Source organism: Saccopteryx bilineata, chromosome 3, assembly GCF_036850765.1.
Source record: "Saccopteryx bilineata isolate mSacBil1 chromosome 3, mSacBil1_pri_phased_curated, whole genome shotgun sequence".
In the NCBI taxonomy this organism is placed as follows: Eukaryota; Metazoa; Chordata; class Mammalia; order Chiroptera; family Emballonuridae; genus Saccopteryx; species Saccopteryx bilineata.
This window is the reverse complement of record NC_089492.1, coordinates 104,843,222-104,867,572: the sequence shown is the minus strand read 5'-3', so window position 1 is coordinate 104,867,572 and position 24,351 is coordinate 104,843,222. Positions and strand designations below refer to the sequence as shown.

At 42.1% G+C, this 24,351-nt stretch overlaps 1 protein-coding gene and 1 non-coding gene across 7 annotated transcripts in view; one reads left to right on the top strand and one right to left on the bottom strand.

Moving 5' to 3' along the window:
- Positions 1-5,617: 5,617 nt before the first annotated feature.
- Positions 5,618-5,693, top strand: TRNAA-CGC (transfer RNA alanine (anticodon CGC)). Its single transcript has one exon. It is a non-coding gene; the product is annotated as a tRNA-Ala (tRNA).
- Positions 5,694-11,911: 6,218 nt separating this feature from the next.
- Positions 11,912-24,351, bottom strand: part of PPP1R21 (protein phosphatase 1 regulatory subunit 21) — a 65,043-nt gene continuing 52,603 nt past the window's right edge. For all 6 annotated transcript variants that reach the window (XM_066267084.1, XM_066267086.1, XM_066267090.1 and 3 more), the window contains 6 exons: positions 23,694-23,936; positions 20,504-20,536; positions 19,239-19,355; positions 16,794-16,892; positions 15,322-15,450; positions 11,912-12,602 (listed from right to left, as the gene is read on the bottom strand). In XM_066267084.1, coding sequence (XP_066123181.1) covers positions 12,573-12,602; positions 15,322-15,450; positions 16,794-16,892; positions 19,239-19,355; positions 20,504-20,536; positions 23,694-23,936 — 651 coding nt within the window. In that variant the 3' untranslated portion in view covers positions 11,912-12,572. The remainder of the gene's footprint in view (positions 12,603-15,321; positions 15,451-16,793; positions 16,893-19,238; positions 19,356-20,503; positions 20,537-23,693; positions 23,937-24,351) is intronic.

Here is a 24,351-nt window from a genome sequence, read left to right as displayed (position 1 = left end):
TCTGCATTCCCTATAGCCTTGTCATCATCTCTGCGGCATGAGATAATGGGGGGCCGGGGGGGGGGAGGGCTTTGTGGTCATGCTTCCCATTGCTTCATTGAGATTTTTTGTTTGTTTGGTTTTGTCTTGGGATTAGGAGAACTAAAGAATTATTTTTAGAGCTCTGAGTGCTTCTTTTTCCTTCTGAAGTGGGATCAGCTCAGGTAGTAGGGTAAGATGAACTATAACGATGAAAGCTCACCTTCCTGAGTGAATCAACAGTCGAGGAGGACACCGGACCGCTTGGTGAAGAAGGGCCTCGCTGTGTGGATGGGCTGAGGTGTGCCTCTGAGCGGTGCTGCCCGGAGAGTGCAGAAGAGGGGACGGGGAGTCATCCTCTGAGAGGTTTGAGGGTGGCCCTTAGTCCCTACTCCATCACCTGCAGGCAGGTGAGATTGTGCAAGTCACTTGGCATCTAAGCCTCTTCCGAAACTGGGGCTCCTCACTGGTAGTGAATCAGAATGAAGAGATATACCTGTGCCTTTTACCCCGAAAGGGCCCCCAACCCCAGTAAGGGAAGCTTGAACTGGGTTTGAACAGACTTGGAGGAAAAGAGGGCATTCTGGGGCCTGGGTCATGGGTGCTTTGGAGGCTGGCAAGACTAGAAGCCTTAGAGGAGGTGGGAGATGTTTGGATGGGAATGTGGAACAGGACATGAAACAGAGACAAAGAGGAAATCCATGAAAGTTTTTTTTTTTATGATTTTTTTTTCAGAGACAGAGAGACAGTCAGAGAGAGGGATAGACAGGGACAGACAGATAGGAACAGAGAGATGAGAAGCATCAATCATCAGTTTTTCGTTGCGCGTTGCAACACCTTAGTTGTTCATTGATTGCTTTCTCATGTGCCTTGACCGCGGGCCTTCAGCAGACCAAGTAACCCCTTGCTCGAGCGAGCGACCTTGATCTCAAGCTGGTGAGCCTTGCTCAAACCAGATGAGCCCGCGCTCAAGCTGGTGACCTCGGGGTCTCAAATCTGGGTCTTCCGCATCCTAGTCAGACGCTCTATCCACTGCGCCACCGCCTGGTCAGGCCTATGAAAGTTTTTAAGCAGAGAAATATTTTGACCCAAATGGTGTGCTATTCACTTTTGTATTCCCAGAGCCTGGCATACTGTAGGCACCAGTAAATCCTTGTGGTCTCAAAATGGTAATTGAGGACCATTGGTGTAACAGTCTGAAAGATGAACTATCTGGGAAGAGAGGGCCTGGACCCAAGAAGGGGTCAGGAGGCCCTCTGAAAATCTCAAGTGGCAGTTCTCTGCCTGGATGGTAGAGAGGAAATGCGAGAATTCTGAATGAACACTTCCTGAATGAACACATTGCAATGTGATTCTCTTTAATGTTCTTCCAGGTCTAGTCTTGTTTTTGACTTTGGAGTTTCTTGATGAAATGGCAAAGATATTCAGGATCCTATTCGACCTCCAGCCAGAGTTAAGAACCTGCACTAAGGGCTAAGAGGAAGGAAACATTCTGAGATGCCTGAAGTCACACAGCCAGATCTACTTGGGATACTTTTATTCTCAGCTAAACTGTGTAATGTTTTTTATCCCTAAGACACCCTAAACAAACAGTAAAAGGCACTGATCCACCTCCCTTCCCCATTTCCCCCATTCCCTTTCTGGCAATGGCCAAGGGTTGAGGAAGGACAGGTGGGAGAGTAGAGAACAGAAAGCCAAATGACTGGTAACTTTTCAGAAACTCCTCTATGGAACCAGACGGGTACTGGGCTAAGTCAGTCTTCTTGTAAGGAGCTGAGAGAAGTGCAAAGCAAGAAGGACAAAGGAAGAGGAAGGTAGAGGAAGGGAAAAAAAAGAGATGCCTTGACCCCAGGCCTCCTGGCTGAAGCTCCAGATTGAACCTCCTATATCATGTGTCCAACCAGTGGGCCTCCTAGGGAGGCCAGCCCATCTCAGGAAATGCCCAAGGTAACAGCTGGAGAAAGGAAAGGACTGATTCATACAGGAAACAATACACTTGACAAATAGCAATCATCATGCATTTAAACAGAGTTCTGAAGGCACCTTTTTAATTCTATCACCTCTGAATAAGCAGTATGGCCTTGATTTAGTAGATAGGTTACCTAGTGAATGACATCTCTTTTGGAAACTGACACTTCTGCAAAGCAAATAGGCCCATAATTTTCTAAAGACCAAAGAGTTGGTTGAAAACCATCTATCTTTTGCATGGGACAGCACCCCCACCACCACCCCTTTCTGCGTGACTCAGCATTGCCCCAAAGGTTGCCACTTTTATGAACGCAGATTTATCTCCTGTAACGCCATCATGTATTTCCAAAGGGCCCTTTCTGGGCACTCTTTGTATCTAAATCTGCTGGTAAATGGCTCAGCCTGGCCTCAATTAGCTAAGCCACCACAGCTATTCCTTGCCAGCTGTGACCTGGTCTTACTCCAGTTCCTGCTCTTTTCCTTGCTCTACACTTAAGTAGATCTTCAGATGATATCATTCTCCTTTTTATTAACAGGTCCCTTTCCTGGCAGCCTTTTCATGAAGTCATTTATAACTTCCATGCTGTTTAGTAAGAGGTCTCCAAAGTGTCTACAGATAAGACCCAGTAGATTAACATGGAATTTCTCCAAACTCAAGTCAGCTGAAGCTATTGAGATCAATTAATATAAAGTCAAACCAGCTGGCAGAAATGCCTGATTTGAAAGGGGATATATTTGGAAAAAGTGAGGACTTCAGAGTTAGGACAAGTTAGCCCTAAAGGCTTAAGAACATTCCTCTCTAAAACCTTTACACCAATTAATTCTCTATTTATGTTGCAGCATCTATTAAAGATAGAGTAAAAGCTTTTGGAAAGCCATATTCAAAAAAAGATTAGAGTGTACGGATGGCTTCAACAAAAGTGAAAGTTAAACAAGGGGGGAAAAATCCCATTTTAGGTGCATGATACATTCTGGCCTGACATCTGAAGCACACAGTTTTTAAACAATATTTTCCATGAGGAAACCTAAGTACTCTTTAGAAGTTTCCAGACATAATTTAAAAGCCTATATCTTCACTGAGAATGCCAACTGAAATAAATGATATTTAGGAAGATGATCTCTTAATTCAGAAACATAACTGGCTAGCTTTTGTCCTAGAAATGGGACACTCCTAGATGTGGCTTGAGCTACATTGACCACTATTATTGGCCAGTCCCTTGGCTTGCTCCCTAAAAAGTACCCAATTAGTATTTATTACACACCTACTATGTACAAGACATTCTGCTAGTCATTGTGGGAGAGTATGTAGTATAAGCAAGCCTCCCACATCTGTAGCTGCTTACGGAGACGGCATACATAAAAATGACTGCATGAAATACGTTGACAGTTTAACACAGCAGAAGTGTCCTAAAGAAATTCAGGAAAGCTTAGGGGAGAATATTCCTTAGCATCTGAGCAAGATATGACTGACATTTTGTTCTTTGCTAGTTAACTGAACTATGTTGATTCTATTCTGGACCTATGTGGTATCACCACTTGACTATTCCACTAGTGTTTAGAGAACAGTAGGGTTAAGTTCAGAGATCATTAAAGCTTCTGAAAAAAACACAAGGGTTCTAAGTGTGTGTAGGAGGGTTGCCTTCTGAGGCCCCACCACCACCACACCCCCAAGCAGACAATAGCCTTTATTATGTTTTCACCTAGGAGTCAATTCTTCTAATCCTTTCCTTATGAAAAGTTATTCCAATTCTCTATAACCTTTTCTTTCGAAGACGTGGAAGAACTATAATGGTTTTTCCTGCTCTAATGCCTAATTATTAAACTGCTTAAAAATTTAAGGCATGGGCGCCCTGGCCGGTTGGCTCAGCGGTAGAGCGTCGGCCTAGCGTGCGGAGGACCCGGGTTCGATTCCCGGCCAGGGCACATGGGAGAAGCGCCCATTTGCTTCTCCACCCCTCCGCCGCGCCTTCCTCTCTGTCTCTCTCTTCCCCTCCCGCAGCCAAGGCTCCATTGGAGCAAAGATGGCCCGGGCGCTGGGGATGGCTCTGTGGCCTCTGCCCCAGGCGCTAGAGTGTCTCTGGTCGCAACATGGCGACACCCAGGAGGGTCGCAACATGGCGACGCCCAGGATGGGCAGAGCATCGCCCCCTGGTGGGCAGAGCGTCGCCCCTGGTGGGCGTGCCGGGTGGATCCCGGTCGGGCGCATGCGGGAGTCTGTCTGACTGTCTCTCCCTGTTTCCAGCTTCAGAAAAAAAAAATGCAAAAAAAAAAAAAAAAAAAATTTAAGGCATGGGCAATGGCTTACTGACAAGCTTTCCATTTATCACCATGGTGTCTTAGCCAAGACAGAAGCTTCCTCTTCTATCACAGAACAAACTAGTCCTTGTCAGTGGTCCTGCCAGATGGTTCCTTAGCCATCAGCCAAGTTGCTGTCTTCTATATGTCAAGGTTGCAGAGTTTGAAACCTTTCAAGAACTGGGAGCAACTTCCAGGGTTCAAAAATAATGCTTCAAAAAACAAAACTATAAACTGCACATTTTTCTCTCTTGAGATTTTTATTATACAGAAGCCTTTAATTCATGGTCATTTGGAAAGAGCCTTTTGCTCCAATCTTTTGGTCACTTTCTTAGCTAATTGGTTCCTCACTTTACTTATTTTCTCTTACATTTTTGTTTTAGAAATAGAGCAGCTGAGTTTTTGTTTGTTTTAATGGATAACAGCTGGGAAAGTGGTCATGTTAAAAAGTATATTAGCTGCCTGACCTGTGGTGCAGCAGTGGATAAAGATCGACCTGGCACCTAACCAGGTAGTGGCGCAGTGGACAGAGTCGGAATGGGACGTGGAGGACCCAGGTTTGAAACTCTGAGGCCGCCAGTTTGAGTGCAGGCTCATCTGGTTTGAGCACAGCTCAGCAGCTGGAACCCAAGATAGCTGGCTTGAGCAAGGGGTCACTCAGTCTGCTGGAGCCTCCCAGGTCAAGGCACATATGAGAAAGCAATCAATGAACAACTAAAGTGCTGCAATGAAGAAATGATGCTTCTCATCTCTCTCCCTTCCTGTTTTGTCTGTCCCTATATGTCCCTCTGTCTCTCTCTCTCACACACAAACACACACACACAATCGACCTCAAATGATGAGGCTGCCGGTTCAAAACCTTCGGCTTGCCTGGTTCAGGCACATTTGGGAGTTGATGCTTCTTGCTCTTCCCCCCCTTCTCTTTCTCTCTCCTCCTAAGATTCTATAAATTAAAAAAAAAATATCTAGAGAAAAGTATATTAGTTGAACTGATAGAATTAGTTTAACAAAAGCAATGGAAAATCTAATTTCATCAGCTTTGAAAAGTGAGCAGAATTGCTTATAACAAGATAATGAGGGTGGTATTTAAAAATACTACACAAGAAAAAAAAATACTACACAAGACACGTCATCTATCACAGCTTCTCAAGCTGTCCCTGAAGGGTCTTTTTCCTTCACTATATAACATATAACAGTCCTACTATGTAACATAATGTGAACAGTGCCCCCTGGAGTTGTGCAGCCAGCTAACCTATACCTCCATCCTATTACAGAACCTTATTTTCCTCATTTGAAGTTTCTTATAATATCAATTTTGATTAAAAACAAATATTTTGCCCTGGCCGGTTGGCTCAGCGGTAGAGCGTCAGCCTCGCGTGCGGAGGACCCGGGTTCAATTCCCGGCCAGGGCACACAGGAGAAGCGCCCATTTGCTTCTCTACCCCTCCGCCGCGCTTTCCTCTCTGTGTCTCTCTTCCCCTCCCGCAGCCAAGGCTCCATTGGGGCAAAGATGGCCCGGGCGCTGGGGATGGCTCTGTGGCCTCTGCCTCAGGCGCTAGAGTGGCTCTGGTCGCAACATGGCGACGCCAGGATGGGCAGAGCATCGCCCCCTGGTGGGCAGAGCGTCGCCCCATGGTGGGCGTGCCGGGTGGATCACGGTCAGGCGCATGCAGGAGTCTGTCTGACTGTCTCTCCCTGTTTTCAGCTTCAGAAAAATGAAAAACAAAACAAAACAACAAAAAAAAACAACAAATATTTTATATATATATGAAAAAAGCAGGCATAAAAAATGTTAATAGTTGAATCTCTACAAAGAGAGATGTGTGTTCTTGATACTTTTCCTCATTTTCCACACTTTCAATGATGAGCCTGTAATATATAAAAAAGTAGGAAATGTCATTTCAATAAATTCCAAAAATTCCACCTTCTCCAGGGAGCAGGGAGTGATTACTTAAGTGCTGCTTCTTCTGCGCGTGTGTGTGTGTGTGTGTGTGTGTGTGTGTGTGTGAGAGAGAGAGAGAGAGAGAGAGACAGAGAGACAGAGACAGAGAGAGCAACAGATAGGGACAGAGACAAGAAGGGAGAGAGATGAGAAGCATCAATTCTTTGTTGTGACACCTTAGTTGTTCAATGATTGCTTTCTCATATGTGCCTTGATGGGCGGGGGGTGGGGCTACAGAAGAGCAAGTGACCCCTTGCTCAAGCCAGAGACCTTGGGCTCAAGCTGGTGAGCCTTGCTTAAACCAGATGAGCCCACGTTCAAGCTGGTGACCTCAGGGTTTCGAACCTGGGTCCTCCACATCCCAGTCTGATGCTCTATCCACTGTGCCACTGCCTGGTCAGGAGCTGCTGCTGCTGCTTTTTTTTTTTTTCTTTCACTCCTAGGTGGACTTTCAGCAAACTGAGTGCCTAGACTGCTCTGTGCCTAGATTAGAATGACCTCTCATTGTTCCTTTCCATGCCACGGAGGACTAGACAGAATAGACAAGTCTTTGAGAAGCGGGCTACAATGGCAAGTGGAGGGACAAGGTAGTCACTGGAAGGGCTCATGGGGTGTGAGAGGGTTATTTTAAGAGTAGGAGACACCTGCTTCCTGGGATGCTGAGGAAAGGATGTCCCAAGACAGCAGGAATATTGGGGTATGGGAATGGCCGGTCCCGCCTGGAGCAGGTCAGAGGGCGCTAGAAGACTCATTGAAGAAGATGAGGTTGGCTGAATACCCAACTGAATTGATCACACTGAGAGTTATACACGTGGGAGAGAATTCAGGAATAAAGTAATATAGAAAACATAGTAAGTAAAAATTTTAAAAATACAATTGTTAACTCCAGGGGAAAACAAAGAATTGTAGAGGAAAGGAAAAGGAATCATAGTACATTATATGATTCAGCTATAAACAACTCTTTAATAATAAAGTATATACAGAATACTGACCTAATCAAAATGTTGATGTAACTAGTTTGAAGAGAAGACAGGAAGAGAGGAAGTGTATATGTGAGTGGTGAGGAGTGGGAGACAGTTGTACACTCATCTTCTGAGTGTGACTTGACAGTGCCCAACAGGAAAACACAAGTAACACGCTATTTGGAACTAGGGAGATAGACACCAAAACAGTGTGTGCAAGAGGTTCTCTCTGGGGAGCGTGAGTGGGGGGAAGGATCACTGGACTGTTTTTGTTGGTTTGTTTTGCCTCATTTTGTTTTTTCCTGTGTAATACATACTTTAGAATAGCTTGACTAAAACTAAGTTCATAATTTTGGTGAAAACATAGACACTTAATAAAGAAAAGTATAGCCTTTACGTATTATCTCTCACTTGCTGCCCTGAGACAACCCCAGGGCCGGACAGACAACACATATTGGACAGTTTGTAATTATATGTTAACGTGATCACTTTGCTGTCTCACTAGCAGGGCAGAGACAGCCAGCCCATCTGTTTTGCTTATCACAGTCTCCATACACAGAGCACATTGCAGGCTCTCAACACATACTTGCTGAATGAATGATGAAATGGATAAGGCAGATTTAGAAGTCAGTGCTCTCCATTTTTACAAAGATGTGCATAACTGAAGTATTTATGGGCCAAATGGGCCAATACCTGAGAATTGCCTTAAATTGCACCAGGAGAAAAAAAAATATGGAAACAAGATTGACAAATGTTCACAACATGTAATGAAGACATAAGGGTTTGCTGCATTCATCTCTCTACTTTTGTGTATGTTAGAAAATTCCTTTAAAAAAAAGGGAAATAACAAAGTTTGTACAGAAAGAGGGCTAAAAGGAAGCAGCAGCATTTTGGCATAAATATATTAAATTCAGAGTTCAGTAATTAGGAAGGTTTGTATAACAGGGACTAAGTAAATAAAAATGAAGCATTGGGGAAGGAAAAAAAAGCATGTCAAAGGCAAACACTGTGCCAGACCATTCGCCCAGTAAGCTGACTAAAGCTGATTGAAAGAAGGTTCAGGGGTACTTAATGCAGACATGGAAAGGAGAGCTGAATGAAGTACCGGAGTCACTGAGAAATTAAATATTTTATCCTCCAATATATAGAACCTACAGGAACAGAAATGAATGTCCCAACTGAAAGGTTCATTCTACAGAATGAAGAATCCAGGCTCTGGACTCAGATGAATCTGGCTGAATCCTGGCTCAACATGTTCCAGCTGTGTGACTGTGAACATGCTGCTTAGTCTCTGTAAGCCTTAGTTTTCTGTCTGTAAAATGGTGATGCTAACAGCACAAGTGAGAAAGTTATTGGAAGTTTAAATAAAACACATGTCACCTGTTACCCATGCCTGACTAAGGCAAATGTTTAATAAATGATGGTCGTTACATGCCTTGGAGAAGGGATTCTGCCAAGAGGGCAATGATCTTACTAGTTAAGTTAAAAAGGGACTATTCTGCCAGAAAACCAACTGCACCTTTTACAGTCCTGCCCCATCCCTCAGCCTGGGAAACCTCCCAGGATGCACTGACACAAAGTGGCCCACAGGTCCACAAGTCCTGCTGTGGGTCTATGACAGTGGTAGTCAACCTGGTCCCTACCACACACTAGTGGGCGTTCCAGCTTTCATGGTGGGCGTAGCGGAGCAACCAAAGTATAAATAAAAAGATAGATTTAACTATAGTAAGTTGTTTTATAAAGATTTATTCTGCCAAACTTAGCGAAAATCCGACATAAAGTACTTGGTAAGTAATTATTATTCTATGTTTTAACTTGCTGTAACTCTGCTTTATAAATTTTATAAAGTAAAGTTACTTCCCTACTTTATTTTATTTTATTTATTTTTTTTTTTTTATTTTTATTTTTTTTTCATTTTTCTGAAGCTGGAAACAGGGAGAGACAGTCAGACAGACTCCCGCATGCGCCCGACCGGGATCCACCCGGCACGCCCACCAGGGGCGACGCTCTGCCCACCAGGGGGCGATGCTCTGCCCATCCTGGGCGTCGCCATGTTGCGACCAGAGCCACTCTAGCGCCTGAGGCAGAGGCCACAGAGCCATCCCCAGCGCCCGGGCCATCTTTGCTCCAATGGAGCCTTGGCTGCGGGAGGGGAGGAGAGAGACAGAGAGGAAAGCGCGGCGGAGGGGTGGAGAAGCAAATGGGCGCTTCTCCTGTGTGCCCTGGCCGGAATCGAACCCGGGTCCTCCGCACGCTAGGCCGACGCTCTACCGCTGAGCCAACCGGCCAGGGCTACTTCCCTACTTTATAAATCACCATTACTGTGGAACCGGTGGGCGGTTAGAAAATTTTACTACTAACAGAGATACAAAAGTGGGCGGTAGGTATAAAAAGGTTGACTACCCTTGGTCTATGGGGACAGACGCCACGTAGGATAATAGGGGTGGCTGGTCTGGGAGTTCTGGCAACTCACAGCTGGTAGCAGACACGAATCTCAGCCACCAACGCAAAAAGGGAAACAATCCCAGGAGTCACATTGCCCGTGAGAAAAACAGGCCCACTGTGCACGATAAGTAAGACTTTTCCTAGAGTCTGAGGGTTTCCTAGAGGACTGAGGGTTTTCATAAAGGTGGCAGGAAAGAACACGGGATGCATGGGGAAGAATCATCAGCCCGTGAGAGAGGGCTGCCTGTGCACACACCACCGCTTGACAGTGCCCAGCAAGCAACAGGGGCTCCTTTCCTCCGGGCTCTGCAGAGATTTTAGAAGGATGCTCTGGTAAAAGGAGTGGGAGGTCTGGAGTACAAGAAAGAGCAGTCTGGATATTAGGTAGCCAGGGCTCAATTTAAGGTATCGAAAAAGGAGCAGTTAGAATTGAGAGATTCTGCAAAGGCAGGAAGATTCAGTAAGACAAGATAACCAATACCTGATTCCCAGGTATCCAGCTTAAGTTACAACTGGTAGCTAGTTGCTCCTCCCTCGGTCTTCTCTGAGTCAGGTTTGTTAAGGCCAAAATCCTTGCCTTCATTTTGGACTCCTTTCTCTCACACTCCACATCCCACCCAAGCAACATTCATTCAGCAAATATTCACCAAACACCAGGCAATGTCCTAGGTACAGGGAATACAGCCATGAAAAACCCAACCAAACTCCTGCCTTCACAAAGCCATATCTTTTAGAGGTGGAAACAGGCAATAAGTAAGGCAAACATATTGTCTGTTATATCATAATAAGTATTAAGAAGTAAAATACAGCAAAGAATATAGAGGGAAGGAGCTGTAATTTTAGATAAATTTGTCAGCAAATCTTATCAAACCCTTTCTTCAAAATAAATCCAGAAACAGCCCTGGCCGGTTGGCTCAGCGGTAGAGCGTCGGCCTGGCGTGCGGGGGACCCGGGTTCGATTCCTGGCCAGGGCACATAGGAGAGGCGCCCATCTGCTTCTCCACCCCCCCTTCCTCTCTGTCTCTCTCTTCCCCTCCCGCAGCCAAGGCTCCTTTGGAGCAAAGATGGGGATGGCTCCTTGGCCTCTGCCCCAGGCGCTAGAGTGACTCTGGTCGTGGCAGAATGACGCCCCGGAGGGGCAGAGCATCGCCCCCTGGTGGGCAGAGCATCGCCCCTGGTGGGCATGCCGGGTGGATCCCAATCGGGCGCATGCGGGAGTCTGACTGTCTCTCCCCATTTCCAGCTTCAGAAAAATACAAAAAATAAAAAATTAAATAAATAAATAAATAAATAAATCCAAAAACAGACTTCACACAACTTCCAATGCCACCAACACAGTCAAGTCCACCACCACCTCCAACAGCCTATTACTGTAACAACCCCCTAACTGGGCTCTGCTTCCACCATTGCTCCCACAATCTGTCAGAGCAGCTAACAGTTCCATCAAAACTAGTCAGACGGCATCCCTCCTCTGTCCCAGACCCTCCAAAGGAGGAAAAGGAATAGACTAAGAATGCCAAAAGGATTGCCAGCGAGGTTATTTGATGTTTCCCTCACTGTGCTTAGAGTCCTAGGCATAGCTACAGTGAAGACAGCTCGTTCAGCTGAGAGAGAACTGGAAATGTCACAGGACACGAAAAGGACAAAGGGACTATAGACTTGAAGGACTAGGAAGAATGGGCCTGAGCTGACTCACTGAAGAGCCCCAAGGCAGGATCCAAACACTCCTTCACTGAACACTGGGCATAACAACTGGCTTCTCTACAACAGGCAGCAGAGGATTTGCAGCAGAGGCCAAGAGTGGGCTGGTGCGAGAAGCTGGTGGTGAGCTCTCAGGGGAACCATAACAAAGCATTTTGGAGAGTGATTAGCAACTGCCTGGAGAAGAGACTTAAAGGAGATAGCACTGCAGGCAGGGAGGTTGGGAGGTAGGGAGGAAGGGGTTTCTGAAACATCTCAGCTAATCTGAGGACTTGGACATGGCGTGAGCAGGGCCTGTGTAAGCAACTCAGAAGAAAGAAGCAATCAGTATATTTAGGACCAGGCAAAGGGGTACTGGGAGAGACACCCCTGAGGTGTACAATGAAATGATACAATGTTTAAAAGTACTTCCTCAAGGCAAAACTCAAAGCCTTAATAAAGGACTAACCATACAATTATTCTTATTTGGAGGATTAGAAAGAGTCTATCTAAGTCAATTGGTATTTGGTAAATTTTGTAAAACCTACTTTGATAGGTTTCAGTTTCCTTTATCAAATTTTCATAGAGACTGAAGGTTTGATATATGTACGAATTTATTGACACCAATTTCCTTAAGCTATTATTCCAACACAGAGAGGGTACTGAAGAGCTGAAGACAATAATAATAATAAACCCACAAGATCTGAAGTTTGCAAGGCCCACTCCCTCAGAGAAAGAAAGAGAGAGAGAGAGAAAGAGGAGGAGAAAGAGAAGGAGAAAGAGAGAAAAAGAAAAAGTCTTCAAAAAGAATCTGGAAACTATTTTCAATTATAGCATGAAGTAATGAGTTTGACAATGAAAGCATTTTATCCAGAAACATATATCTATTCCATAGATACCAAATCGATTACCATATCATTGAGTTTGAAAATATACAAAATATTTGTTGTTCTTACATACCGAAATTAAAACCTAATTTTAAAAAGTGCACAGTAAAAACAGCATAAGGAAACCTACAATATCCATGGTATGTGTATAGTTTTCCATTTTACTGTCAACATCAAATTCTGTACGTATTTGCCTTATTGGTTACAAATATATTTTGAATGTTTCAAGGCCTTTTACAACACTGATTAGTTTACTAGGTCCAACAACACTCCAGCTTCCTGAAGGCGGCCAGCACTGGACGAGGAGTCTCGGGCCTGCAGCTCCCTGCAGCAGTAGCAGCTCTGGAAAGAAGTCACCAACCTGCTAAGTGTAAACTATCGACTCTTGTTCTTTTTAGAATTTCCCTGTGCAAAGAAAAATATCAACAATAAGAACAGAAACTTCAAGAAAAACAAATCCCATCGTTTACAGACCAAGGTGCCTGGAACTTATATTATACTTTAGACAACTTTAGCTTCCAAAAGGAGAAAAGCTGATAACCTTGCATTGCTCATTTTTATTCAGTAATCACAAAGCAGTTTGTTACTTTTAAATCTCCCCACTCTCTAAGTCAGGGGTCAGGAACCTATGGCCCGCAAGCCAGATGTGGCTCTTTTGATGGCTGCATCTGGCTCGCAGACAAATCTTTAATAAAAAAAAATAATAACATTAAAAATATAAAACATTCTCATGTATTACAATCCATTCATTTTCCACCGCTCATGTTCATGGTTGCGGGTGGCTGGAGCCAATCACAGCTGTCCTCCGGGACAACACTAAATTTTTATTGGATAATGTGTAACGTACATGGGTCGTCGTTGTATGGCTCTCACGGAATTACATTTTAAAATATGTGGCGTTCATGGCTCTCTCAGCCAAAAAGTTTCCCGACTCCTGCTCTAAGTTCATGGGCCCTTATCTGCCTGGGAACCGAAGACAGGCTTAAAGAAATAAAGCTATTTTGGATTTATCAAACCTCAAATATTCTTTTTGTTCCAAGGACAAAGGAGCTTATGATTTTATGAAACTGAATAAAAAACAAGCGGGCATTCGCACTTTTCAGTTTTGCATAACTTTTCCTCTTTCCGGAAAAATTCACTTTTTAGAAAAAAATTATAATTAAATTCCTATACTTAACTATTGGATTCAAATTATTACATTCTTTTCATGTAAGTGGGAAATGCTTGCAGAATACAAATATTAAGAGCAAGATAATAGCAAGCAAATGGTTTTCAGGATGTTTACTTGGTATCCAGTGGAGACAATGTCAACTCAGCCATAAGATAATGCTTTGGCAATCTGAATTACACATGGAGAGGGAGGGAAAAAAGAGCAATGGGGATCATAGATTAACCAAAGAAAGGTTAACAATATATAGTATAAAGTGAAGAAGGATCTCTAACTCAGATTTTTATAATGACAGGTATTTTAAGGGCTAGATTAGAAAGTTCTGAGAGGGCCTGAAAATCCCCTCTTCTAAAAAGTAGCTTCAGAGAACTCTGCTATACTCAACATTAACCCTCCTCCATTCAGAACCCAGTGCCTCTGCAGCTCTGGAGTCTGAAGTTTCCCTGCTACTTTCTTTCATGTGTTAGGTGCTAAAACAGGCTTTCTCACACTGCTCATACTAATGTACTTTCTGTGTGAGCTAGCTATTGCCCTGCCGGAATAGCAAGAGGCCAAAGGGGTTAAAGAAGGCATTCTTCAAGAGGACCAACCCCCATCCCCTACCTCTAAGCTCAGGTTTCCTGAATCACAAGTAACTGGAGAACCATAATCAAAACCACATTGGTTGGTTACTACAATCATCACAAGATGCCCCAGAAAAGCATCACAGACACTCTCTGATGTAACCAGAGGCCAGTCAATACCATGAAACTACCCTGAGAAACAAAACTATATAATGCAGATTCCAATACATTAACATGATATATTTTCGAAGAAGATGCCAACTGAGCAGAATGCTGCCCTGCACCGCCACTAGGCAGATGCTAAAATAAACCTATGGTTTGTTTGTCTCTACTTCCTTCCCAGTGCCAGCACAGAGCAGGAACTCAATAAATGCCTGCTGAATCAGTAAGGGGCACCAGTGGATTTCAAAGAGCACAGGCTGGAGATAGTCAATCCCAGCTGGCGGTGGTACAGAGTTGTTTGAGTTTCCAAAACATGAGAGCCTCAGAGGTGATGCATGGAACCAAGTCCCAGGCCTCCTGAAGTGTACTTTTCATGGTATGTGGATATGCATTCAACATTAATAATGATGCTGTTATTGACTGACCCTAGCCTGGAGGCTTTATGTGGAATGAAATCGAAGGAACATTTGAAATGAAAAGGACAAGGCGCCTGACCTGTGGTGGCGCAGTGGATAAAGCGTCGACCTGGAAATGCTGAGGTCGCCGGTTCAAAACCCTGGGCTTGCCTGGTCAAGGCACATATGGGAGTTGATGCCTCCAGCTCCTCCCCCCTTCTCTCTCTCTCTCTCTCTCTCTCTCTGTCTCTCCTCTCTCTCCCTCTCTGCCTCTCTCTCTCTCCTCTCTAAAAATGAATAAATAAAAAAATAAAATAAAAATTAAAAAAAAAAAAAAAAAAAAAAAAAAGAAAAGGACAAGGCATTTTTAGGTTATAATGATATATATGAGAATTAATTTGCTAAAGGGGCTACTCTTCAACAGTATCATTTTAGATTCGTATAAAAAAGAGCCAGCCCCATCATAAACTTCCCAAGAGTCCTCCAAACTTACACAACAGCGACTGAAATGCCAGAAAACAAAGGACACAGTATTGTATTAGGGCCTCAGAGGTCAGACTTCCTTTCAACTTATAACTCAAAGCCGAAATCTTACTTTTGGATAAGAGAACAAATGATAATATATATCTATATCTATATCTATATATCTATATCTATCTATCTATAGATAGACTTATAAATGACTTATAAATACTTTACAAATGACTTATAAATACTTTAAATCTCTTAACCTTTTGCTCCTGAAATGCACAGCAATGAAATACCTTATATTAAATACACTAAATATTAAATATCACATTATAGAGAGAATACCCCCCTCCCCGTCCTTCCCTTACCTTACTGGACATCTTTAGTGTGTCAATCTCTTCTCTCTGTTTAGACAATGTCTCATTCATGCTGCACAGATGGTCACTCATCATACTTAACTGATCCTCATAACTCCTCTTCGTAGTTGTCAGTTCATCCTAAATGGCAAAGGAACAGGGGAAAAGGAGGTAAAAAGTCAAAACCCCACCAGTCATACCCCTCTAAAGCTTTTTCTATTAAAAGAATTTTGGAAAAGCAACTTATCTAAATGACTTCTATGATCAGTTAACATGAAGGTTAAGCCAAAGGCCTGACAAGAGAACCAAGTTACAAGAAATGGGGAAAAAGTTTTTCTCAGCCTTCAAAACATTCTGAATGTCTTCGCAAAAATAAAAACATTTCCTTCCATGACAATTAAAAACTGTGGCAAAGAAACTAGAGAGCTACTTGGTCTTCCCACAGCCCTCAGGTTTTCCCGAGGCTTTGGTGAGGTGGGCAGTCCCCCTCCGATACCACCCCCCACAGGGATGGCTCACAGGCCTCCAGGCAGAATCCTCCTGGGAAGAAGCACGTCCCTCTCTGTTCCGGTCTCTAAGGCTCACTTCAGGTCCTTCCATTCCAATCCTGCGCTCCCACCTAATCTAATCAACTAAGCTGAACCAGGAGGAAGTGGGTGTTGCTGAGCTGATGTGTTTTTCTTTGCCTGTATCACACTGGGAACGGGGCTTTAAAACAAAGCAGTGAGTAAGGAGAAATATTTTGCAGCCCTACCTTTCCGCTTAGGTCAGTTTTATGAAACAGTTTTATGAAAGAGAAGGGACAGAGTAAGTCATATGACAGATATTAACAGGGAGGAGGAGGGAAAGAAAGGTCTCTGGGTAAGTAACTGTTTAAAGAACTGCTTTATCACTGACATCGCTGTGGATCATACTACCACATATGGAATGAAAACATGTAATATGCTCAGTGCTTCAGTCAAATGCAGCAAATACTGGTATTTTAATCCATGATTAGCAACTCTGACATAAGCAGATAAATACAGCAAAGGTGACACTGACTAAAATATTCTATTTTTTATCATATTCTTTGAAATAATATTGGAAATTTTGGGAAGCTGAGAAATGTAAAGAAGTTGCAGGAAGAGGAAGAGTGCTGTAACTACTGCAATAGAGCGCATTACCTACTGCATACATTTCAAACTGCATTTAAAGCAGACAGTGACAGCTAACTTGCTAAAAGTGTTGTCTATATGAAAGTAACTTTACTTACAAAAAAAATGCTGACTACAAAGCTATTTAAAATTAAAATCAAGTCAGAGAAACAAACAATACAACCACTTTTTGCCTTACAATAAAAGACGTTACTTTAAAATGAGTTAGAAATAAAGTGGTCAGAAAAATGTGTGTGTAGAGGTCGAATGCCACTACTTTAGAAAGGAAATGCTGACTTTGCTGCCCAAGAACTTTGAATAAAACTGCTTAGGTAACACTTACGGACTCACCTGAAGTCTGCTGATGTTCTGACTGGCCACTTTCATCTCTTCTGCCAGCGTCTCTTTGGACCTTTCAGCCAGGGCCAGTCTTTTAGAGAGTGCTCGGCACTGTTAATCAGAAAGCATTCCATTATCACATTTCCCAAAAGCAAATTCACTTCAGGGAAGATTATTAGAAAACAGCCCTCCCACACCACCCAAAGCAAAGCCCATCCTCCTTCCCTCCCTCCCCTTCCACAAATACCTGCAGATACCCACAGGTCTGTACCAAACACCAGAGTGCATATAGGAAGATGTGGTCCCACTCAGCATTTTAATGAGGAGACAAAATGTCTACAAACCCAAGCTCATCAATGTTTTTTTCCTATCTCTAGTCTGATGACCAGTGGGGTTACAAAAAACATAAAAAAGTTTTTACATTTACTCAGGATTCATTTGTACTCACACTGGACAAAAAGGAAGTGGTTATTTTAAACATTATTAATAGTGTCTGACCATGAAATATGGATTCTAAGATAACGTCTCTTGCATTTTAAATCTTTTATTAAAGACCACATTATAGGAACAATAAAAGCTCCACAGTCCTACTTTACAGATAATGCTCTGCCGACATGAAAAGAGAAACACAGACTGAGGACAGGACTGTAAAAATCCCAGCTGCTTTCTCTGGGGTTTTTACCAAATCTAGGCTCTCCAGAGACAGAAGAAAAAAGGAAAACAATCTATCTCACACTCTTGTTTAAAGAGGATATGCTATTAGAAAGATCACTAAACTTTCTGATAAGGCCAAGAGACTGACGAGGAGGATCTGCTGAGACACACTTGAATACTCTGTCAACGTCAGACACTCAGACTAATCATTCCAGTAAAGTCGCACAGGGGGTCACCACTTCCTGTTTACAGATGAAAAAAAACTAGGACAATTTAAAAATTCTTGTATCACAATTGTGCTGAAGACATTTAACTAAGATAAACAAGTCTCTTAGAAATAAAACAGCCTCAAAAATCCCCACTTGTTTCAGGCAAGCTCGGCCAACAGAGGCAAGCCCTCTAAAAACCAAACATCAATGTGTCCAGCACTAAACCTGCACAAGAGAAAGGAAGTTTTCTAAGGCATGAGTCCTTGTGAAGATAACAATCAAGTCTGGGACACTAACTCCGAAGGCAGTTAGGGATCCATATAAGGGCATGATTTTGTGCTGCAGGACTGCGTGGCTCAGATAATAAGTAGTTCAGCCGTTCTGTTGTAATCCATGCAGTCTGCTGGTCTCCCCATTTTCTAGAGCCCTGCAAGCTGTCACTATTGGTCCACTTATCAAACAGGTATGTAATGGTTGCTTGTGAACAACACTAAGCTAGGCTCATCATTTATTTCAGCAGGAAAAATGGAGCAAAGTCCCTCTCCACTTCCAGCAACTGGCTGCCTATCAACATCTCCATTTCCATAGTTATTGTAGAAAATCATGAAGTCAAATCCCAATAAAAGGGTGTTCTCTTTTTTTTTAAATTTAATAATTACAACATTATAATTCTCTGACATCTACAGCTTACCTTTTAATATAAAGTTTCAAATCAGAGACCTTACAGGTATTCTTACATGTTGAGCAACATCCATTCTACCTTATCATTTGTTTCTTACTTTGATAGCTCTACTTTCTTCCTTCATTTCCTCCCCTTCTAATCAATGAATTGTTTATGATTTTATTGATTATCCTGCATAGTGTTTTTCTAGTTCTCTTAAAATGAATTATTTAGTGAGGAAAGAAAATGTAATAAATAGTAAGTAAATTTTTGTATCTGTTAAAGGTTGAAAAACTATTGTATTTTTTATCACTTATAGTAACTCATTTCAACAAATTGTCATTTAGAAACTGGTTATTTTTTACTTTATTCATTTTTTTTTTTGAGAGAGAGAGAGAGAGAGAGGGAGGGAGGGAGGGAGAAGGGAGAGAAGCAGAAAGCATCAACTCCCATATGAGCCTTGGCCAGGCAAGCCCAGGGTTTTGAACTGGCGACCTCAGCGTTCTCAGGTCGACACTTTATCCACTGCACCACCACAAGTCAAGCGAAACTGGTTATTTTTTGAAAAAAGGAAAAAGGCATATTTTGTTTTTTAACCTACCTATATGAAAATTCCTTGGCCTATAAATATTACCTGCCTTTAACTCTCTAAAACAAGTAATCTATAATCATAATGTTCCAAAACATACATGACCATAAGAAAAGTTACCTGTAAGTCTCAACTGTTTTTCAGTAACTTGGAAATGACAAATCAGTCCTATGTTTATTGAAATGGAAATTTTGGTTGGTATACAGACCAAGCAATAGGAACACCAACCAGATTCATATAAAATAATAGACACTGACTCCGCTCCTCTAGTGAGCAGCAGGACACTGACCTAATTCCTGACGGCATTAGGAAAACCCACCAAATCTAATTAGCTGTGCACTCACCTCAGCATAAAAATGCACTGACTTGCTGTCAGCCAGCTGCAGTTGCGATGTCAGCTCCACTATCCTTGCCATGTAGTGATTTTTAATTAAGTTTTCACGAGATTCCATATCTGGAACCTAAAGAGAGCACACATAACTAAATAAACGAATGCCAGTGAGATGGAGCAGTTCTAGAAAAAAAAATAGTAACATTGCTTTAGGGGGAAAAAGGAGACAATATTTTGTACATTTTCTTTTGAAATTTGATGAGGAATCCTAGTTTTCCTAGCCCTCAAAAAAACTTCAGACAGGGCAGGTAAATGAATACTCTAAATTTTCTCTTTCAACAGCCTGCCTATCTCAGAATGAGGCTGTGGCTTCAAGGGACAGAGCAGAAGGCAAGTACTGGGAAGCCCTGGGACCATGTCCCCCCCTGCTTTTATGAGCCACAAACCTGACTTTCAAATTTTCCATCTGTCTGACTCCTATTGTCCTCCTCTAACTGGAAGAGGACAGGAAAAGCGGACATGTGTTGGCACCCCTAAAATCTGAACATATTTTTTTCTCCACATTATTTTAAGATAGTTCTAATGCTCTTAAAGATACTAACCAATTAAACTATTTCTATAATGAACAGTTATGACTAGTATTTCTTCTAGTTACCCTAGCAATGACACACTATTGAATTCAGTTAAAAATATATGCAGAAGTTCAAGATTACCTAAGGTATAAGGCCAATAAGGAAATCAAAGAATCTACCAACTGACTTGAACTATATTTACCAACTCACCATACTGAGTGGTAAGCTGAATGACTTCAGTGTTCATTTAATGGTTATTTATAAACTTACATCTTATAATTTTTCAAAACTCAAGTATGCTAACCTATGTGACAAGCCAAATGAAACTGGATTCACTCACTTGAGGGCTGGAAACAACTAGGAAGCACACGGCTCATGCGCAAGGGGCCCAGTGGGAGGGCCAGCGGCTCAGCCTCACCAGCGTGCCAGCCAGCTGATGGCCACGCTTGAGCCACACCTTGTCAAACTGCCAAGACATGTCACTCAACAGACATTTACAAAACAGGCTATAATTTGTTGGTGACAGTTCAAACAGAACCAGAGAAAAAGCAACATGGATCCCCAGTGGAGGGGGAAAACACTGGCTCCACATTTGCTCAAATGGTCAGAAAACACAATCAGACACAGCTGACTTTTGTACGGCTTTGTCAACAAACATGCAACCAGATATTTACTAATAAACAACACGATGCCAAGCACACATTACCTCACTGTCAGATGTCCTGGTTAAAATCCCAATCTAGAACATAAGAAAAAAAGTGTTTTATACTGGACTGTTTACATTTCAAACACAACAGTACAAACATTTAATATTTCCTCAGTTCACACCGTTTGAGAACACACTGGGACCGGAGTACTACATTGCCCTCGGGGCGTGTTACCACAAGGAAGCAGAACCTGTGGAACTGCACTTACTATGCTGCCATGAGGCAGTAATGGATAACGATCATCACTGTTTCCTCTATCAGAAAGATGTTAGTCATTTTCATCACTGAAACCAACAACGGGGAAGAGAGAACAGTTTTGATTGGCCTTGTCATTTCTGTGCCTCTTTCAAAAGCAGCAGCCAAGATGGTGACCATCATAACAGAACATTCCAAACAAGAAAAAGAAGAACAAAAACAAAACAACCACAACCACCACCAACATAACAAAAATCACTGGCTGAAAATTCAAAAGGAGATTGAAGAAATACATTTTTGAAACAATGTTATTATGACATCAATCTGTGTTCATTTCAGATTTAAATCAATGAAAATGTAATTTGAGACACATTAAAGCACTGCCAGGTTTTTTTGTTTTGTTTTGTTTTCTGCAAGAGAGAGAGACAGGGAGAGAGATGAGAAGCATCAGTTGGTGGTTGTGTCACTTAGTTGTTCATTGATTGCTTCTCATACATGCTTTGACCAGGGGACTCAGGCCCATCAAGCGACCTGTTGCTCAAGCCAGCGACCTCGAGATCATGTTGATGATCCCACTGTCAAGCTGATGACCCCACACTCAAGCCAGCAAACTTGCACTCAAGCTGACAAGCTTGCACTCAATCCAGATGAGCCCATGCTCAAGCCAGCATCCTTGGGGTTTCAAATTTGGGATCCCAGCATCACAGGTTGACACTCTATCCACTGCACAACTACTAGTCAGGCAAAGTGCTGCCACGTTTTAGAGCTCGGTTTTGTGGATTAAGATTCCAAAAACAGACAGTCATGATTACTAGACTCAGGTTATTGTTCCTGTGCTTGGGCACTATAACTTAAAAAGACCATTGGAAACTCAGTCTCAATGCATTCTGTTCATCTGAGATGAAACCCAGTAAACAGTTTTCACAGATTCTAAATTATATCCTCAAGAGCATTACTCTGAACAGTGAGCTATACATCAACTGAACGTGTGCTAATAAAGAATGTTATGCCCATCTAGCTAAAAGGGTTTTTATAAGACTTTTTATTTTTTTTAGGAAAGAGTCATAATTTTCTAGTAACTGAAGCAGGAGTAGCAATTAGTCTTTCCCTTTCGGTTAAAAACTGTTTACAGTAACACACCAAATCATTTAATTTTACATATTCAAATATCAAATATCACTACATTTGGCACTCATTCTGCTTCTCCGGCCTCATCCCTTCCGATTTATGGTTTGAGAATGTGGGACAACACACAGCTCCTCTGTACAGATGCTGATCCAAGCTCTTATTCCATTAGCTTGAGAACAACTAAGGGAAAGGAAGAAAGCCAATCATACAAAAAATGAAAGGAGACCGACCATCTCTTGGTTCTCTAATCCTGACCATCAAAGACCACGCCTAAAACTGGGTTTCACTGAAAATGTGGTAAATGTAGCAATCTCCATTGTACTTTAAATGAGAGATGATAAAAGGAAAGGCTGAAAAGCAGAAACATCAAGGAGGACAGAAAACGCCATCTCTTTTTATCTCTTCTGTCTTCAGGTCATTTCTGGCAGGAATCAGCTGTGTGCGGAGGGAGAATTCCAGAGCAAGCCCCTTCTCTCTGCCTGAAATACTCTTCTCCCGACTTGGACTGCTGCTCTGTGACCTCCTTCCACCCCCAGCGCTCCAGAAGACTTCTCTACGATCCCACAGCACTCTGTACAGGGCTCACTATAGGGCTATCCTGTGTGCCTGGTGTCCATTCAAGTCCAAACTCTGAGAAGTTTGGGCTGTGTTTTTCACTTTTCTAACACTTTTAATTCTTTTTTCTCTCCCTTATATTTTATTACAAAAATTTTCAAATATACAGAGAGTCGAAGGGAAAAATATTAAAGAAAACATCTGTATAGTCAACATCTATACTCAATAATTGACATTTTGCTACATTTGCTTTATTTATCTGTGTGTATATATTTATTCTGAACAATCTGAAGGCAAACTGCAGACATTATGATACCCTACCCTAAGTTTTCTGGCATTTATCTCCCCCAAATTAAGATATTCTCCTAAATAACCATAATACCATCATCACACCTAGGCAAATTATAATCTGAGTTTCTGACACTGTTAAGGTGCAATGAAGTCAGTATACATATTGAAAATGAAGTTGGCTTGCATATTTTCCTAGCAGGTATGCTCTGAATCAGATGCAAGGTCAGTGTAGAAGGGCCATGATGTGTTTGTTTTTCAATAGTATCAGTGAGCTACAGGATTAAGTCACACACTGTTGGCATGAGGCCCTCAAGAAGCACCGCAGCTCTCCTCAAGTTCCCTGAGAAATGCTTGTAAAAATATTCCCATCAGTCCTTTCTGGTTAGGAGAATATTTTTTCCTTCCCGATTTCTCCTTTCCTAGATTTTCTAAATTTTTAACAGTAGGGAGAATATTATAATAAGAAAACTTCTCTCAAAGTAACTTTGAATTCCATAACTCAAAAAAAGATGTTCCTTCACTTTCTAAATCACTTCAATTAAATATAAAGCAAGAAATACAAAGTTGCAAGGTTCTGCCAGTCTACTGCCTCATGAAATATAACTAACCCGATGGGTCTTTGTATTAAATATATGTCATAAAGCTTTATAGTGTCTAGACATATACCACATAATTGGTTAAAAATGCTATTTGTGTTCACTTCTATAAAGTGCTAGGCATTTAGCCCTTGGTCAGAAACATAATTCCATTTTATAAATGTTACTATGGAAAAACAGAATTTTCTTAAATTTGACTTGCACTATCTTTTCCAGGAACACAGCCCTCACCTTGGGAAAGTTTCATGTAAAATCAAAGGGAATTTAATGGAGATGCTTTTCGAAGGAGGTATCTGCTTACCAACCTGCTTTTTCAAAAGAACGTGGATTATCCCTATTATAAACTGACACGTAATTTAGATGGTTAACTTTGAACACTGGGTTAGGGCCTTACCAATTAACATTAAAAAGAGACGGCACTTACCAGACTGGTGCTGTGAACTGGCTCTGGAGCAGCCTTCGCGGGAGCTTCCTCCTGGCCCGAAGCACTCACCACAGAGGCGTTTCCCTGGGCCGGCCCAGCCACCTGCCCACTACTCGTACTCCTCAGCCTAACTGCGATTCGCTGGTTTTCTTTCTCCAGCTTGATTTTGGCTAATTGTGCTTCCAACATCCAATGTTCTTTTTCCTGCTCTAGTTTAGAAATCTTCTCCAAACTCTGCTGAACCTTGAAAGCAACAGAGAGTTCTGCACCTTAGAGGATGATGAAGATAAAACTTAGTGGCCAAATACTTTACAGAATGTAAACCAAAACCACCTCAGAGGTGAAAACAAAAAAGCCTGACCCCGGAATAGGGAAAGATTTATTCAACAAAAATCACATCCATAAATTAAGAAACTGAACTACAGTAAAATCAAAAATTTCTATTCATTGAAAGGTATTAAGAGAGTAAAAAGGAAAGCCCCCCAAATGGAAGAAAGATGTACCTAATAGAGGACTAATATCCAGAACGTACTGAAGCATTCTACAAATCAGTAAGAAAAAGACAGCCCAACAGAGAAACAGAAAAAAAGAAAATAAGACTTGAATAGACACTTGACCAAGATTATAAATATAAGAAAGACAGTACTCAATGTCACTA